General features: G+C 55.3%; 1 protein-coding gene across 1 annotated transcript; it reads left to right on the forward strand.

Moving 5' to 3' along the window:
- Window positions 1-1,702: 1,702 nt before the first annotated feature.
- Window positions 1,703-9,851, forward strand: OPTC (opticin). Its single transcript, XM_078076880.1, has 7 exons — window positions 1,703-1,915; window positions 3,508-3,790; window positions 4,442-4,577; window positions 6,126-6,284; window positions 7,111-7,313; window positions 8,515-8,610; window positions 9,108-9,851. Exons 1-7 carry the CDS (start codon window positions 1,725-1,727, stop codon window positions 9,276-9,278), a joined length of 1,239 nt encoding a protein of 412 aa, XP_077933006.1. The 5' UTR covers window positions 1,703-1,724; the 3' UTR covers window positions 9,279-9,851.
- The last annotated feature ends 5,262 nt before the right edge of the window (window positions 9,852-15,113 follow it).

A 15,113-nucleotide genomic window follows, 5' to 3' on the forward strand; every position in this document is an offset into this window, starting at 1 on the left:
CCACAACAGCATGAAGGTTAGCGCGTTCCCACGCAGGTCACACACGCATGCCATGGACAGTCCTCAACTCCACGGGAACTAGAGCGTGTGACCGGCGAGCCTGTAAAAGCGAGAGTAGAAGCTGGGAGAGGGTCTGAGATGAGACTACTGCGCCGAAGGGGCTCTTTCCTGGGGTGCGGGGGGGGGGGGGGGGCAGCCTGCGCATGCGCCCTAGGAGACTGGCTGTGCCTGCGGGGCCAAGAGCTTAAAAAGCGCGTGGGGGAGGACCAATTGCGGGTGCGTGTCTCCGAGAAAGTGGGGAGGGAGAGTGGGGGCAGGCGGCAGGGGGAATGAATGAACAGTCTCATTTGCTTTCCTCGCAGGGAATAAAGGGCGTGGGATGGGACGGGGAGGGGGAGCGGAGCCCAGCCTGCCTGGGGGAGGGTTAGTCTCTGCCTGCAAAGCCCAGGCTGTGCAGAGAGAGTCGGGGAGGACAGCGCGCCAAATGTACCATCTGCTTCCTGGGCACCCTGCTGGCTCCTGGGCTACCTCCCCCTCCACCCAGCAGAGCCCCTGTTGGTGCCTCTCCCCAGATGGTGAGCTGCCAGGGGCATGGAAACAGGCGTCCCTTTGGTGACCAGGTCCTTGGGCTGGGGGATGCCGCCTCCTCACCGGCTGGCGGCCAGGAACACCGCAGGCCAAGCACTGCACCTTGGGCCAGGCTGTGCGATCTGCCCCTTCACCTGGCATGCCAGGGCAGAGATGAGTCCTGCCAAGGCCATCTGTTCCGAGGGCATCGAGGCACATGGTCTCGGAACTGGGGTGTGCAGGGTAGGGGGGCTAAGGTGAAAAGGGGCAGGGTCACATGAACAAAGGACAACTCTCTGGCCTGGGCGTCAGGAAATCTAGGCCCTGACCCTGGCTCTGTGTGACCTTGGGTAAGTCACTGCACCTAGCTGGACTTCAGTCTCTTGTCTGGTGGATAAGCCAACTTCGGTCCAAGTCTGTTGGACTAGATGATCTTCCGGGAGCTTCACAGCCAGGATTCAGGGTCTGGTCGGGGGAGGGAGGAGGGAACAAGGGGCAGCATTGAAGAACTCCCCTCAAACACTTAGCCGTGCCCCCCACCCCCCACTCCTGCCTTCACACTGCAGCACGAGGCACCAAGCAAACGAGAATCCTCCTGATACAGACATCTTTGTGGGGGATGAGGGGAGATGATTCTTCTCAGCCCCCTGAGGACCCCACACAGTGGCTTCTGGTGTTCATGATTGGGGCCCAACCTCAGCAGATGGAGAAAAGTTCTTGTATCCTCCTTGCCATCATCATCCTGGAACTTGAAATTGGTCTTCAAATCCTACCTCATCCCCCGTTCACCTTCTCTTGGACCAGAGCCTCCCTCTGGTGATTTTGGTTCAGTCATGGTCCCATGTTGGGGCTCCAGGTGGTGGGTGGCGGTGTGGTCAGAGTGCCTTAACTCAGCCTCTTTGAATCTTTGGATTCCATCTGAAAAAAGCTAGAGAGGCAAGCCCCATCCCTCTGAGTGCTCCGTCACCTGCTGCCCGCTCCCTTAGAGAGAAGAAACTGCCAGCCCTCTCAACAGTGGCTCGGAAAAGAGAAAAGCAGCAGACAGAGAAAGAGAAGGAGAGGTGAGGGTGGGAGGTGGGGAGGGGTGCATATGAGGGCGGGAGTGGAGGGGGTAGAGGGAGAGAGAGAGACGCCCTCTCACCAAACAAAAGACTGGGATGGGGTTCCCGCTGAGCGGAGAGGAGGGGAAACAGCTGGACACCAGGAAGAAGAGAAGTCTGATTGGCCACATGCTGGCCTCAGCCAGCTCCCCGCCTGTACCGTGGCCCACGCAGACGGCCTTTCCACCAGTGTCCCCACTTCTCTGGAAGCTGCAAGGCTTGGTTCTGAAACAAGAGTGCACCTGCGGGTAAGGTTCAAGGTTTGAGGCCCTTGGGCCCCTTTGGGATGCAAATGAGGGGCCTGGGTGCAGGCGGGCAGGATTGGGGGGGGTGGAAGGAGTTTAGGGCTCTAAGCAAGGGAAGTGGGAGGGTGGGGTTGGGGGAAGGCTCTGATGAAGAGCTCACTCTTGCTACCACAGAGGGCTTACCCCTAGCCCAGCTAAGATTAACAGAGGGGGAGAATCTGCTAGACGCTTAGGCAGCTGGCTTTGGGGAGGGCTGCACTATCACAAACACACCGGCTCCCTCACACCCACACCACATACATTCCCTCCCCGCTCCGTGCATATGAGCATAAATGGACACACGCTCATCACGCGCTCACATGCTCATCGCGCACGTCCACAATCACCTGAGCACACACGCAGACACCTAGGGAACGCTCTAGATGTGCACATACTCCCACGGCCACATACAAAGAACACTTTTGTTTCTGTAATCATTTGTTTCTAAAAAAGCTGCATTTAGGGGCGCCTGGGTGGCTCAGTCGTTAAGTGTCTGCCTTCGGCTCAGGTCGTGATCCCAGGGTCCTGGGATCGAGCCCCGCATCGGGCTCCTTGTTCCGCGGGAAGCCTGCTTCTCCCTCTCCCACTCCCCCTGCTTGTGTTCCCTCTCTCGCTGTCTCTGTCCCTGTCAAATAAATAAATAAAATCTTTAAAAAAAAAAAAAATAAAAAAAAAAAATAAAAAAGCTGCATTTAGAAAGTATATTTTATAAACCAACATTCTTTTTTAGGCTGTATGTCAGCTTTTAAACCCATGTCCTCTGAATGCACTAGGTGTGCCCTATTTATTTCTGCACCCCCAGAGAAAAATCCAGTGCCTGGAACATAATAGACACCCCATAAATGTTGAGCAAAGGGGTGAGTGAATGAATAATCTTTTTTTTTTTTTAAAGATTTTATTTATTTATTTGACAGAGAGAGACCCAGTGAGAGAGGGAACACGAGCAGGGGGAGTGGGAGAGGGAGAAGCAGGCTTCCCGCGGAGCAGGGAGCCCGATGCGGGGCTCGATCCCAGGACCCTGGGACCATGACCTGAGCCAAAGGCAGACGCTTAATGACTGAGCCACCCAGGCGCCCCAGTGAATGAATAATCTTTTAAAAAGCCACAAGACTCCTTGATGATGAAGTTTCTCTAAACCTAGCTTAGTGACTAATGGTTGTACTCTGTGTGTGTGGTTGTACAAGAGAGAACATCCGTATAAATGCACGAGAGTGTGCCCAAGTAGGAGGGGGTGTGCATGCGAGGAGTAAATGAGCCTTTGCCAGGTGTCTACACACGACTGTGTGAGTGAATAGACGTGTGTGTGTGAGCATGTAGGCACTAAAGTGGGGTGGCGGTGGGAGGGCCTGGCAGGAGATGCTCCCACCAAGATAGCCCCAGCCTTTCGGGGGCTTGCACATGCAATGAACGCACTGCACTGAGTGTATCATGAATGGCGTGGGTCTGCAAGTGTGGGGGCGGGAAGTGGGGTAAGTTTGTGAGCGGTTCCCATGAAGCCGAAGCTCGAGAGAGCCCTGTCTCTTAGATGGCTGCCCTTCCTCCTGCCCACTCCCCAGGACTGGACGCTTAGGTGATTCAGCCCCATCTTCATTTCTGCTGCCGCCTCCTCCCAGGGCCCCCATGAAGCTCCTGGCTTTCCTGAGCCTGCTGGGTCTGGTGCTGCTGGGGGCAGGGACAGCTTCTCTCCCCAAGGAGAGGAAGAGGAGAGATCAGACGCTCGGAGAAGGCGATGCTTATGCAGTCCTGGACAACTATGACCTGGGCCTGGACAACTACGACGAGGTCATTGACCTGAGCGACTATGAGGGGCTCACGGACTATGGGGACCAGCTCCCCGAGGTAAGGGGCACACAGCAGACCAGCGGCATTCCCTGCAAGACACTGGGCATCGGGGGCCTGGCCCCTCTCCCGCTGTCCACCGTGCAGGCCTTCCAAGCCTCCATTCTTTCTCCAGGAGGAGGAGATGCTTGTGCTTCCATAGAAACTTGTCACTTAGATGATACTAAGAAAGAGGACAACAAAAGTTCAATTTCTTAGCTGGTTTGTAGTAAACTTGATGGGATCCTCCCCCGCTTAGAAGTCCTATATCTGTCCCCCTGCCTTTAAGTCAGACCATAAACCATATCTCACTGGGAGGGGCGGGGGTCAGCCATGTCTTCATACTTTCACTAGAAAAAGAAGCCCCACGACCCCGTCTGTCTTAGGCTGTCTTCTAGTCTGAAGTCCTTTCTTGGCCCTTCCTGGCCTTTGCAGGGGCTGATCCAAAGCCTGCACCCATTAGCTGTGTGAGCGTGGTCAGTGTCCCTCCCTGGGCTCATTTCCTTCTCCATATAAGGAAGATGCTGCTCTTTAGGAAGTTCCCTTCCTCCCTCCCCTTTTCTCCACGGTGACTCGCAAGTTTGAAACTGGTCACTGAGGCCCCCAGAGTTCAAAATAAAGTCCTTCTCAGGCAAAAACTCGCCTACTGTGTGCTGTGTGCTCTGTCTCCAGGTCAAAGTGACCAGCCTGGTTCCTGCAACCAGGATCGGTTCCACTCAGAGCACAGTGACTCCGAGGAAACTCTCTTCAAAGCCCAAGATGAGCCGGCCTACGATGCTGGGCCTCCTGGACTCGCCAAGTAGCCATGGTGAGTTCACGGTCACAGGTCCCGATGCACATGGGTCATAGGCCATGCATCCATGACCCGGTACTAGGCCTACCATGGTGAAGTGTGGTCAGGGTAGGGAGTGAAAGGTTGGGGCTAGCCCTCACTGTAAGGGAGAGGAGGAGAAATAGCCACAGGAAGAACAGAAAGAAAAAAAGAAAGAAAGAAAACCCAAAGGGGGAAGCTGGCTATCCCTAATGCTTTTGGCTAAATGCACAAATTGGATAGGAGGGAGAAAAAAAAAAAGAAAAAGTCAGCACTCTGCTATGCTTAGCAGAGCCACCCTACCTTAATTAACAGCATCACTAGGGGACCAGGTTGAGTGGTAATTAGATTAGAGACAATTAAAAGCCTGTCGAGAAGAATAAATAACTTCGTGGCTGTCACTTGGCATGGGGGCAAATGAGGCAGTCATACTGCTTTTCGGCTCTAAATTCCCCCCTTAGCAGCTCTTCTCCCCTCCCTGATGCCCTCCTGGAGACGGGGATGCTGGCATATCCGGCAGGGAAGGGTTGGCGCTCTGCTGGGCATCAGGACTGGAGCAGAGGAGGGATGCAGTTAATTCCTGACTTGCTTGTCCCTGGCTCCTGTTCTCTTGAGATATTTGCCTTGGGTGGATCTAGGGTATTGGGGCATGAATAGGAATCTGTGACCTCTCAGAGCTACAGGGTCTCGGGCTTAAAGAGACCATAAAGGGCCTCAGCTGGATGTGTCATTCAAGGCCTTGGGCCAAGAAGGACGCTGAGATCATCTCTGCTCCACCTACCCTGGTCACTGCCTGAAAAGAAGAGCTGCCTCTTCACTGTGGGGCTGTGTCACTGCTAGCCGACCTCCCCCTTGCATTGGACGACTGCTGGTCTCCCATTATCTCTGTCCCTTGTAATGGCGAGTGATGGAAACCGCCTGCACTCTTCAGGCCTATGAGCCCGTAAAGCCTCCCAACTTTTTAAAGCCAGTTTGGGTTGGATGGCCTGGCCCATGTCTGATGACCACTGGTCATGGAATGAGAACAGGAGAGAGCTGTTGCCCAACAGAAAACTGGGATGCTGACCCCCTAAGAAGGGGAAATGAATTCTGGGCAAGCAGGGTCCACTCCACCATGGCTTTCTTGCACTTCTCAGAGCCATACAGAACACGCTCCTCACCCACAAGGCAGCTGGCAGGGCGAGCAAGCATTGGCCAGTCCACTTAATTCTGGCTTTATTTCATCGTCATTGTGCCTTTTGGGAACAGAGAGGAGCCTTATAGAAAAGAGACCGATAGATGTCCTAGAAACACCCACCTAGGCCCAGAAAAACCTACAGAGGACTGGAGCCTGATAAAAGCACCAGGGGGCCGGGACTGGGTAATAACTGGGAATGGATCTGCCTCTCTTAGGTTGGGGGCTGAGTGCCAGGCTGGGAGCAGCCAACACTGTGACCTTCCGTTTGGGCCATGGCTCAGCCACTCCCTGAGTGAGCACCATTGGTCCCAGAGGCTAAAGGAGGTCTGAGAAGGGTCTCCCTTTGTTCTGTCTTCCACCTGGGCCAGGCCTGCCTACATGTCTGGTCTGCGTGTGCCTCGGTTCCTCCGTGTACTGTGACGATACTGACCTGGAGAACATCCCTCCTCTTCCCAAGACAACCACTTACCTGTACGCCCGCTTCAACCGCATCCGCCGGATCCGCGCCGGAGACTTCCAAGGGCTGAGTATGTGGTGCCCTGGCAGAAGACGAGGGCAGGCCTGGCAGAGGGAACCCCCAGGCCCTCTGCCTTGCCCCCCCCCAGCCACATGAACAGTCACAGACACGGTGTCCCACCTGAGTCAGCCTTTCCCTGTTAGCTTTCAGTCTCCCCGGTACCAAATGGAAATAGCCCCAAGTCTCTCTAATCCCTTCCCTTGAAGATTTTGGGTAATAAAAGTGCCCTGTTTCATGTGTTCTCCCCAAAGCTCTGGAAAGCTGGGAAGGGGAAGATAGGATCAAGCCTACATTTTCAGGATTCTGAGCCACTGTAGCTCTGCACCCTCCTGGCCTCTGGACAAGGCCGGGCTAAATCAGCTCCATAGCCCTGATGCTGTTTACCTGTTTGCTGTTTGTTGTGTTTTGCTCCCTTATGCCTTATACTCTGCCTCAGCTAGGAGACCTGGGCTCTCATCCAGACTCTGCCACTAATTCCCACAGCCTTCTGGGCCACGGCCTCCTTTTATGTAAACCAGCGGTGAAGGGTGGGGGTGGAATGGGTCCAGGCATCGGTGGGCCTGTTGGGTCTTGCCTCTACCAAACCCATCCAAGGTGGGCAGCCACCACAGAGGATAGAACTCCAGCTATTGGAGTTCTGTATTGCAGAATCTGAGGGCTTTCCAGGGGGTCCTGGTTTATGATGTTATTTCTCCCAGCTGGGACCCCATGCAGGTGGAGAACTGGCTGGCCTTCCCCATCTTAAAAGGGATGGAGCAGGGTACAGGTGGGTCCAGCAGGGGCAAGGAAAGATGATAGGTCCTGTGTCTCTCTGTGTTCTCCCCCACGCCCCATAGCAAAACTGAAGAGGATTGACCTTTCCAGCAATGCCATCTTCTCCATTGATGATGATGCTCTCCGGCTGCTGCCTGCCCTGCAGGATCTGATCCTCCCAGAGAACCAACTGGCATCTCTGCCCGTGCTGCCCGCCAGCATCGAGGTCCTGGACGTCCGCCTGAACCGGCTCCGGAGCTCGGGGATACAGCCTGAAGCACTCAGGGTGAGCCAGGGCATGTAGCCCACCATCTCCCACCTGCCACCCGTGCCCACAGCCACACACACACGTGCGTGTGCACACACACACACACCATGCCCTCCTGGGACAGCCCAGCTCCAACCCCATTCTGGGTCTGAAAATCAAACCCCATTTTCTTCATCTGTTCCCATTGTTTTATTAAACTTTTTGGTTGTTGTTGTTGCAAGAGACCAATTCTGACTCAAGAAAGAGTGTTTAACAACATGCCAGCCCAAGAACCTCCAGGAGAAGGAAATTCAGGCCTCGTGGGCCTGTTATTGGAAATGGGGGGTTGGGGGGCATCAGAAGCCAAGGTCAGCAGCTCTCCCTCTCCCTCTACCAGGCACGCAGTCTCTTGGCTTCTCTCCGTGCGTCCATTCCGTTCACCTGTCTGCACCCTCAGCTTCTGCTCCCCAAAAACATTGGCTTGCACGTGACTTGCAATAGTGCTGACTCCAAGACTAACTCTACAGAAACCTTTATTTCCAAAACCCAGCACTAACTAATCCTTGTCTTTCTGTGAGCAAGTGCTTAAGGGAGACAATCTGACTGATCGCTGGCTGGCCGGTTCTGATGGGAAGGGCTAAACACTGGGCACAAATCGGGCCCCAGCAGCTGCCCACTCGACAGGGCTTGGATGAACTCCAGGAGTAGTTCTGGTGCGGAGATGACGAGCAGCATGGTCACGACTGCCCCCAGCTCCGTCACACTTGCAGACTTAGTTTGCCTTGTGTGCCTGTGGCTCTCATTCGGTGGCTCTGGATGTGTCCTGAACATGCTCTTCACAGCCATCCTGGGTTTAACATTTGGAGACTTTTCATTTGGGAAAATCCCTTTCTGATAGCAGAAAGGCTGAGGCTGGACTGAACTGTCCCCTTGTCCTCCCTTTCATGCCATCCCTGCCCCTTGCCCGCCCCTCACCTGCTGCTCATTGCAGCTGACCAGCTCCTTCACGCCCCCCCAGCTGCCAGACCTCAGTGGCAGGCGTGATCCTTCTGCATCCGGTGGGAGTTAGGCCTGTGAACTCCCGAGAGACTGGGTGTCCCCTGCAGCCCCCAGTGCCAAGCCTGGCACGTGGCTGAGGCTCAAGAGACCCTCAGGGAACGAATGGGGTCATATCAGGCGCCCATCCCTGCCGGGTCCAGCAGCACCTGCCAGCCTCCCGTGCCCTTTGCCTCCTCCCTAGGGGCTAGAGAAGCTGCAGTTCCTCTACCTGGCTGACAACCTTCTGGACTCCATCCCCGGGCCTCTGCCCCCGAGCCTGCGCTCGCTGCACTTGCAGGTGAGCAGCCCCCCCCCCCAAGAGCAAGAGCATTGAATACAGCCCAGGGGGTGGAGGTCAGATAACCGGGAGCCTCCTTAGGCAGCAGGGGCAGGCGTCTCCTTCACTGAGAGCTCACTGGAGACAGGGATCGGAGGTCTTGCCCAGGCCACTGTCCACAGCCTCGGCGTGACGTCCTTCCTTTCCTTCTCCTGAAAGTGCTTCCTGCCTTCCATGTCCTTCCTCCCATCTCAGCTGACTGCTTGTTCCTCCCCTGCCTTCCCCTCCGCTCTGTCTCCTCCTCTTCCCTCGTCCCTCTTACTCTCTCCCCTGGCTCTCCATCCATCCTCCACATGCCACCTCTCCTCCCTCCTTGCTGCATGGCCTTGGCCTTACGTGCCTCGGTTTCTCCACTCTCAAGAGGGGAGCTGCTGGGGAGAGCTGACGAATGCGCCTTCGGCGCTGCCTGAGGGCACTCTCCAGGCAGAGGTTGGCAGCTGTCAGTGTGTTCTTTCCAGAATAACATGATAGAGACCATGCAGAGCGACGCCTTCTGCGACTCCGAGGAGCACAAACACAGCCGGAGGCGGCTGGAAGACATCCGCCTGGATGGCAATCCCATCAACCTGGGCCTCTTCCCCAGCGCCTACTTCTGCCTGCCGCGGCTCCCCACCGGCCGCTGCTGCTAGGTCACCGGCCGCGCTGGGGAGGCCCTCACCGCCTTCCGCGGGCGCCCGCCGCCTCCGCACGATGAGCTTTCGCTCGGGCCGGAATCGGCCTCCGGATCCAGTTGCAAAACTCACCCCCACTCCCTTCCGCCACCTTCTACACGCTCGTGCACACACACACACACGCATGCACACACGCATGCACACGTACACACAGATACACAGAGACACGGAGACACATACATGCGCGCGCACACACACACGTGCGTGCGTTAATGTCCTTCAGTAGCCAAATTTGCATTTCTCATCCTCTTTCCTTAACACCTTATGGCTCCTGACTCAGAAGAGCAGCGTCTACAGCAAAGCTCATTGCCATATTCCCTATCCCCTCCCTACCCACACGGAATGCCGGGAAGTCATGGAAGAGGAAGAGGAGAAAGAGAAGGAGGAATCGGGAGAAGCAGTGGCGGGCTTCAGCCAGCTCTTACTACTAGGCTTGCTTGTGGAACCAATTATTACATTTTCCAGAATTTTGTAAGCCAGTCGTTAAACACAGCTTTTATTAAAGATTAAATTATAAGCTCACATTTAAATATATTAGGTTGAAAATAAATGTAATAAATACTCAAACTCATTCCTTTCCCATTATTTTACTATATTTTACTAGTAACCATGTTCTTGAACTTATTTATGTCTATGACATACTATATAATGACATACCCCTCATGCTCATCTCTTCCCAGCGACACTCAGTGACATCACATTGGTAGTTTGAAATTGGCCGTGGTGAAAATATTTACACCCCAGAAATCAGTAAATTCTACATGCCTGGATCCTTTGAGAGAGAAAGCTGGTGGTTAAGCATCTGCCAGCACACCACTGAGGAGAAAGAAGAGCTATTTCACCACTAGGGGTAGGGTGGGGTTTCTATGGGACTTTCTTATTTTCTTGCTCTTCCTAGGCCAAGGGCTGCCTGTTAGATCTAGAGGGAGCCGTTCATAAGGATGGAGACTGACAGGAATCTTCACTTGGATGCCTTCTTTGTAGCGCTCCCCTGTTCCTGGCTTACTGGACAGCCTCTGAGCGTGGCTCCACCAGCCAGAGGGTTTCCATCCTTGCCGTGCCCTCTTCCATGGTTAACCACCAGAGGGCAGCCTCGTGCAGAGAAATAAATAAATATAGCGATTTCTCACCTGCAACCTTGGCTTCTGGGCGAGGTCTGCTGTGATGGGAGATGGGAAGAAGGCCAACTATGATCTAGTTGACTTGTTCCTTGAATTCTAAAGAGAGGAGCGATGTCACCCTTCTCCTTATAAGGAGATGTTGGGCAAGAGGGACCTAATAGATGGGTGCTTGGCATCGGGGGTTGACTGAAGCATAGAAGAGGGTTGAGGCAGGCAATTTTATTGAGCACCTACCTGCCATGTGCTGGGCACCGTGTCCCATGCTGGTGATGAGATGACGTGTAACAGACATATTCCTTTTCCTCGTGGAGCTTAGAGTGTGGCACAGAAAACACATGGGCAACAGTCACACTATACACTATTCAACAGTCACACTATACACTATACAACTCACACTATACAACTCATGACTCCGACGGTAAGAGGAATCCACCGAGTGCTGCGGGAGCTTACGGGGGAGACCCAGTCTAGGAGGCCAGCAGACCTGGAAGAAACAATATCTAAGCTGAAACCTGAGGGAGAAGTAGGAGTTAGCCAGGCATTCCGCTGTCAAGGCAATCACTCAAGGTGCGGAGCGTGGGGGGGTCCCCAAGTCTGGCTGGGCCCACATGACAGCCATTGCACTCATCTGCGTCCCCTGCATGTCTAGCACCCCTCCAAGTACTTTGGATCCTCAGGACAGTCCTGTAAGCAGACAAGGCAGGGATTCTTAGTCACATTCTTGAGATGAAGAAATCAAGAACTCCAGAAGATAAAAGCGCTTACTGGAGCTCACGTGGCTATCTGAGGCTTGGACCGAGACACAACACACAGGCTGCAAACGGAGTGGGAAGTCTTAAAGGTGAGAGGTGCCCTCGTGGTTCCTGCGCTGCCTGCCCCCTCTCTCCTAGAGACCCAGGGATGCCGGACCGGGAAAACTGTGAGCCAATAGCTCCCTGTCTTTCCGAGCAGTAGAGAGCAGTAGAATTTCAGAACGGTGAAGTTCTGCCCCTTCCTCTTCCTGTCTTCCAAGGAGCTCGTTACAGTAGGAGGGCTCTCCGTCTCTCTGCCTCTCCCTGTCTCTCTCTCTCTCTCTCATCCACCAGTCCTATCTTCTTCCATGTCCTGCTTTATTGGATTACGACAAGGCCTAGGCATGCAACAGCTGAAAGCCTCAAGATCCCCAACTACAAGAAACCATGGCTTGAAAAAAAAAAAAAACAAAGAGAATTTTCCAGAACTGGGGTTCCTGGGGGCTAGAAACCACATCATACGCACATGCCCCTAGGTTAATCTGTGCTGAGTACAGAAAATCATCTGACCCCCTCTCTAGGGCAGAGAAGGGTGCCAGTAATTCCTGGACTCCTGGAATTTGCCAGATACCATAATAGAAGCTATTATGCACATCAACTCATCCAATCCCAACAACAACCTTAGAAAGTAGGGATGTTTATCCCACGCTGGAGGTGAGGCAACCGGCGTACAGAACACAGCAGGAAGCGGCAGAGCCTGGATTCAAAACAGGGTCCCTCCCGGCACGGGGTCCCAAGTCCTGCTCTCATGCCTCACGTCCGCATGGGCGCCCCTTTCAAGGCCGGTGGAGGGAGGCAGCTCCTGACTGTTGCTTTCCTGAGGCTGGGACAGGATCTCCCGGGGCACCGGCTGCCTGTGCAGCTGTCTCCTCGCTAATCTCCCATTTGGGGCTAGGGAAGCCCAAGGAATAGAATGAATGTCCTTGTTGGCTGCCTTGCCGAAGAAATTCTAAACAGCGCATCTGTCCCCAGGCCCCTCCAGAATCCAGAGAGGGGCTGGGCGGGGCGAGAAATCCGAGGCGGCTCCCAGCAGCTGTTCCAGCCTAACAGGAAGGAGCTGGGGCTCTGACTTCTCGGGGGCCTAAAGCGGTTAGGGTCAGGCTCCCGGCCGGGGAGCAGAGAGCACCTCTTATCCAGCGCGAGGCCCTCCTGTCCTGCCGAATGGCCAACACTGAGGGTGGGTGGATGGGAGTCAGAGGAGGAGACCACGGCGGGGAGAGAGGGGCAGTCAGGCACGAGGGCGGCCTCACCGCCAGGGAACAGTCCGAGGTTGGCTCAAAATCCACCCCTTCCAAGAGCAGGACTCTCCAAGCCTCCCTCATCTGGGTCGTCAGTGGCCATCCCCACCTGTGCTCAACCTTGGCCATCTTGATGACGGCCCTGGCTCTTGGGTGGCTCCCTAGGGGGCCGTCCTGCCAGCCCTGTAGGAGGAAGCACCTCTCCCCTCTTCAGCACCCCATGACCTTGGGACCTCTGCCGGCCCTGTTCTGTGAGGCTCGGAGGAGGAGGGAGGGGACACCAGCAGTGGGAGTTTGCAAAGACTGCGCCCCACCTGCTTGTCCTCAGCTCCGCAGCAAGGCCAGGGCCAGAGGGGACGGGTGGGGAATGGAGGGTGCCAGGGAGTGACCCCACCTAGACTTTTCTTCCTCCTGCCTTTCCCCTTAGTCTCCTCCTTGAGGAATAATCTCTTAATGTTTGTGCTGCGAATTTGCACTCTACAGAGCTCTTTTACATCCGGGATTTAATGTATAGTCCCACCAACTCTGTGAGGAAGGTGTTATTACCCCTACTTTCCAGATAGACTATGGGAGCCTGAGTGATTTGTTCAAGAGCGAGATGACTTAACATATAGGAAAACAAGACTGGGGGCACCTGGTTGGCTCAGTCGGAAGAGCATGAGGCTCTTGATCTCTGGTTGTGAGTTCGAGCCCCATGTGGGGTATAGAGATTACTTAAATAAGCTGTCATTTCTTGGGAACTCCTGCAAGAGAAATGAGAAATCTCATCCCCAGCTGCTGGAGCAAAGGATGAGCCCCCTCCCTCCCCAGCCCCTGAGAGCTCTTTGACCAGCAAGGAGTGGGGAGAGCATCTTCCGGGCTGAAAAAATGGGAGCTGCCCACAGACCTGAGTCCTGAGCCTGCCTCAAGGCCATCAGGGCCCCGAATCCTGATGGAGCACACAAGGTAATGAGGTGGTTGTGGCTTCGGAGGATCTGAGCTCAGGAAAGCCCTAGGGCTCAAGGACACACTGCCCCCCATCTCTGCCCCCACCCCACAGGCACGTGGGCGGCCCAGCACCCACATGCCCGTGTCTGCGTCCTTGTTGCTCGGGCCCCAAGGAGGGAGGCAGACAGACGGAGGTGGACAGGGCTCTGCCCCGCCCCCTCCACCGTCTGGAGCGTTCTCCTCTCCTTCCTCCGCCCGCCCCTCCCCTCCCCCCACGCTACACAACAGCTCGGTTTTGTCCCTCCTCTCTCTCAAGGTTGTCTCTCGGGCGGCCAGCTTCACCTTCTCCAGCTTCCACCATCTCTTCTCACACATCTCCTGCCTGTAGCTGCTGCCGGCCTGAACCAGGGTCTCCTTATGGAGACAGCACGTGGCTTTCCCCCCACCCTTCCCATGTCTCCCTTCTCCTCCAGGGGTGACAAAGCAGCCGAGGGACCACCTTCTTCCTTCTTCACTGCAATAAACTCTCCAAACTCAGGCCTCCTTCTCTTTAGACCACCCTGTGCGTCCCTCCCAGGCGTGGCCAAGCCTGTGGCCCTGGGCATGCCTGAGCAGCCCCTCCCGAGCACACCCCCCGAGCATGCACCCAGAATACACTGCCCTTTCTTCTGCCCCTTCTCCCCCCCCCACCCCCCGAAAGTTTTCTGTCTCCTTGCCCTTTGTCCCCTTCTGTGCCCTGGGCACCAAAGCAAACAGCTTCTAGCCTTTTCCTGCAGCATGGTGCCAGCCCTGTCTTCCAGAATCCTTGTCTTTAGTGTATGTCCAGCACATAGTTCATACACAGGTGGGGGTGCAGTGTTTCCTGCTGTGGCCACCTGCAAAGGGACTGCGGTGCAAGGGAGCGAGCACTAGAATGAGAGTCTGCAGCCCCAGGCCCCCGACTTGCTGGGTGACACGAGCCAGGTCACACCAGCACCTTACTCTGTCCACCTTCCCCTTGGAGCTCCCTGGGCCCCAGCTCCCTCGTGCAAAGCACATCCAAGCCTGAAGGGTGTTGTCTCTATCCCATCCCCATCCCATTCCTACTGTTCCCGGCGACACAGACCAACAGTGACAAAGAGATGCCAATGGTAAAGGAGAACTAAGGGAAGCAAGGACAGAGAGTACGGACAGCACAGGACATGTCCCGTCTCCCAAGTCAAGGTGCCTGATCCCAAATCAGTTGCACTCTGACCCTAAAAGCCGGCTTAGCTGCAAGCCTTCCTGAGCCCCTCTTGGGTCCCGCAGAAAAGGGAACAATCCAAACTCTCCCACCTGGGCCCAGGAACCTTTGACAGGGACGCCTGTGCTGACCCATCTTGACACAAGAAGCAACAGGTCTTGAACCGCATGCGGTATGTAATCAACAGATGCCCACCAAAGGATTACCAAATGCAAGCTCAGGAGGGGTGCTCCCTCCCCCAGAGGGCACCCTGCATCCCAGGACAGGCTCCTGGAGCCTGGCGATTCTCTTGGGGAATCTAAGAAATCCCCAAGGAGCTGTGTTCTGGGAGACAGGCAGGATGGCAGGTGTGAACCTTGGGGACAAGCAATGGCAGGGGAGACTTTGGCCTTCAGAAGAATCTTACGGGGTGCGGTGGGGGGCAGGGAGGAATGGGGTGGGCATAGGAGAGGTGGCACCCGGCAGTGCCTGAGGTCCATGGCTCTGGGTAATCC

This window comes from Halichoerus grypus, chromosome 7 (genome assembly GCF_964656455.1).
Source record: "Halichoerus grypus chromosome 7, mHalGry1.hap1.1, whole genome shotgun sequence".
Lineage (NCBI taxonomy): Eukaryota > Metazoa > Chordata > Mammalia > Carnivora > Phocidae > Halichoerus > Halichoerus grypus.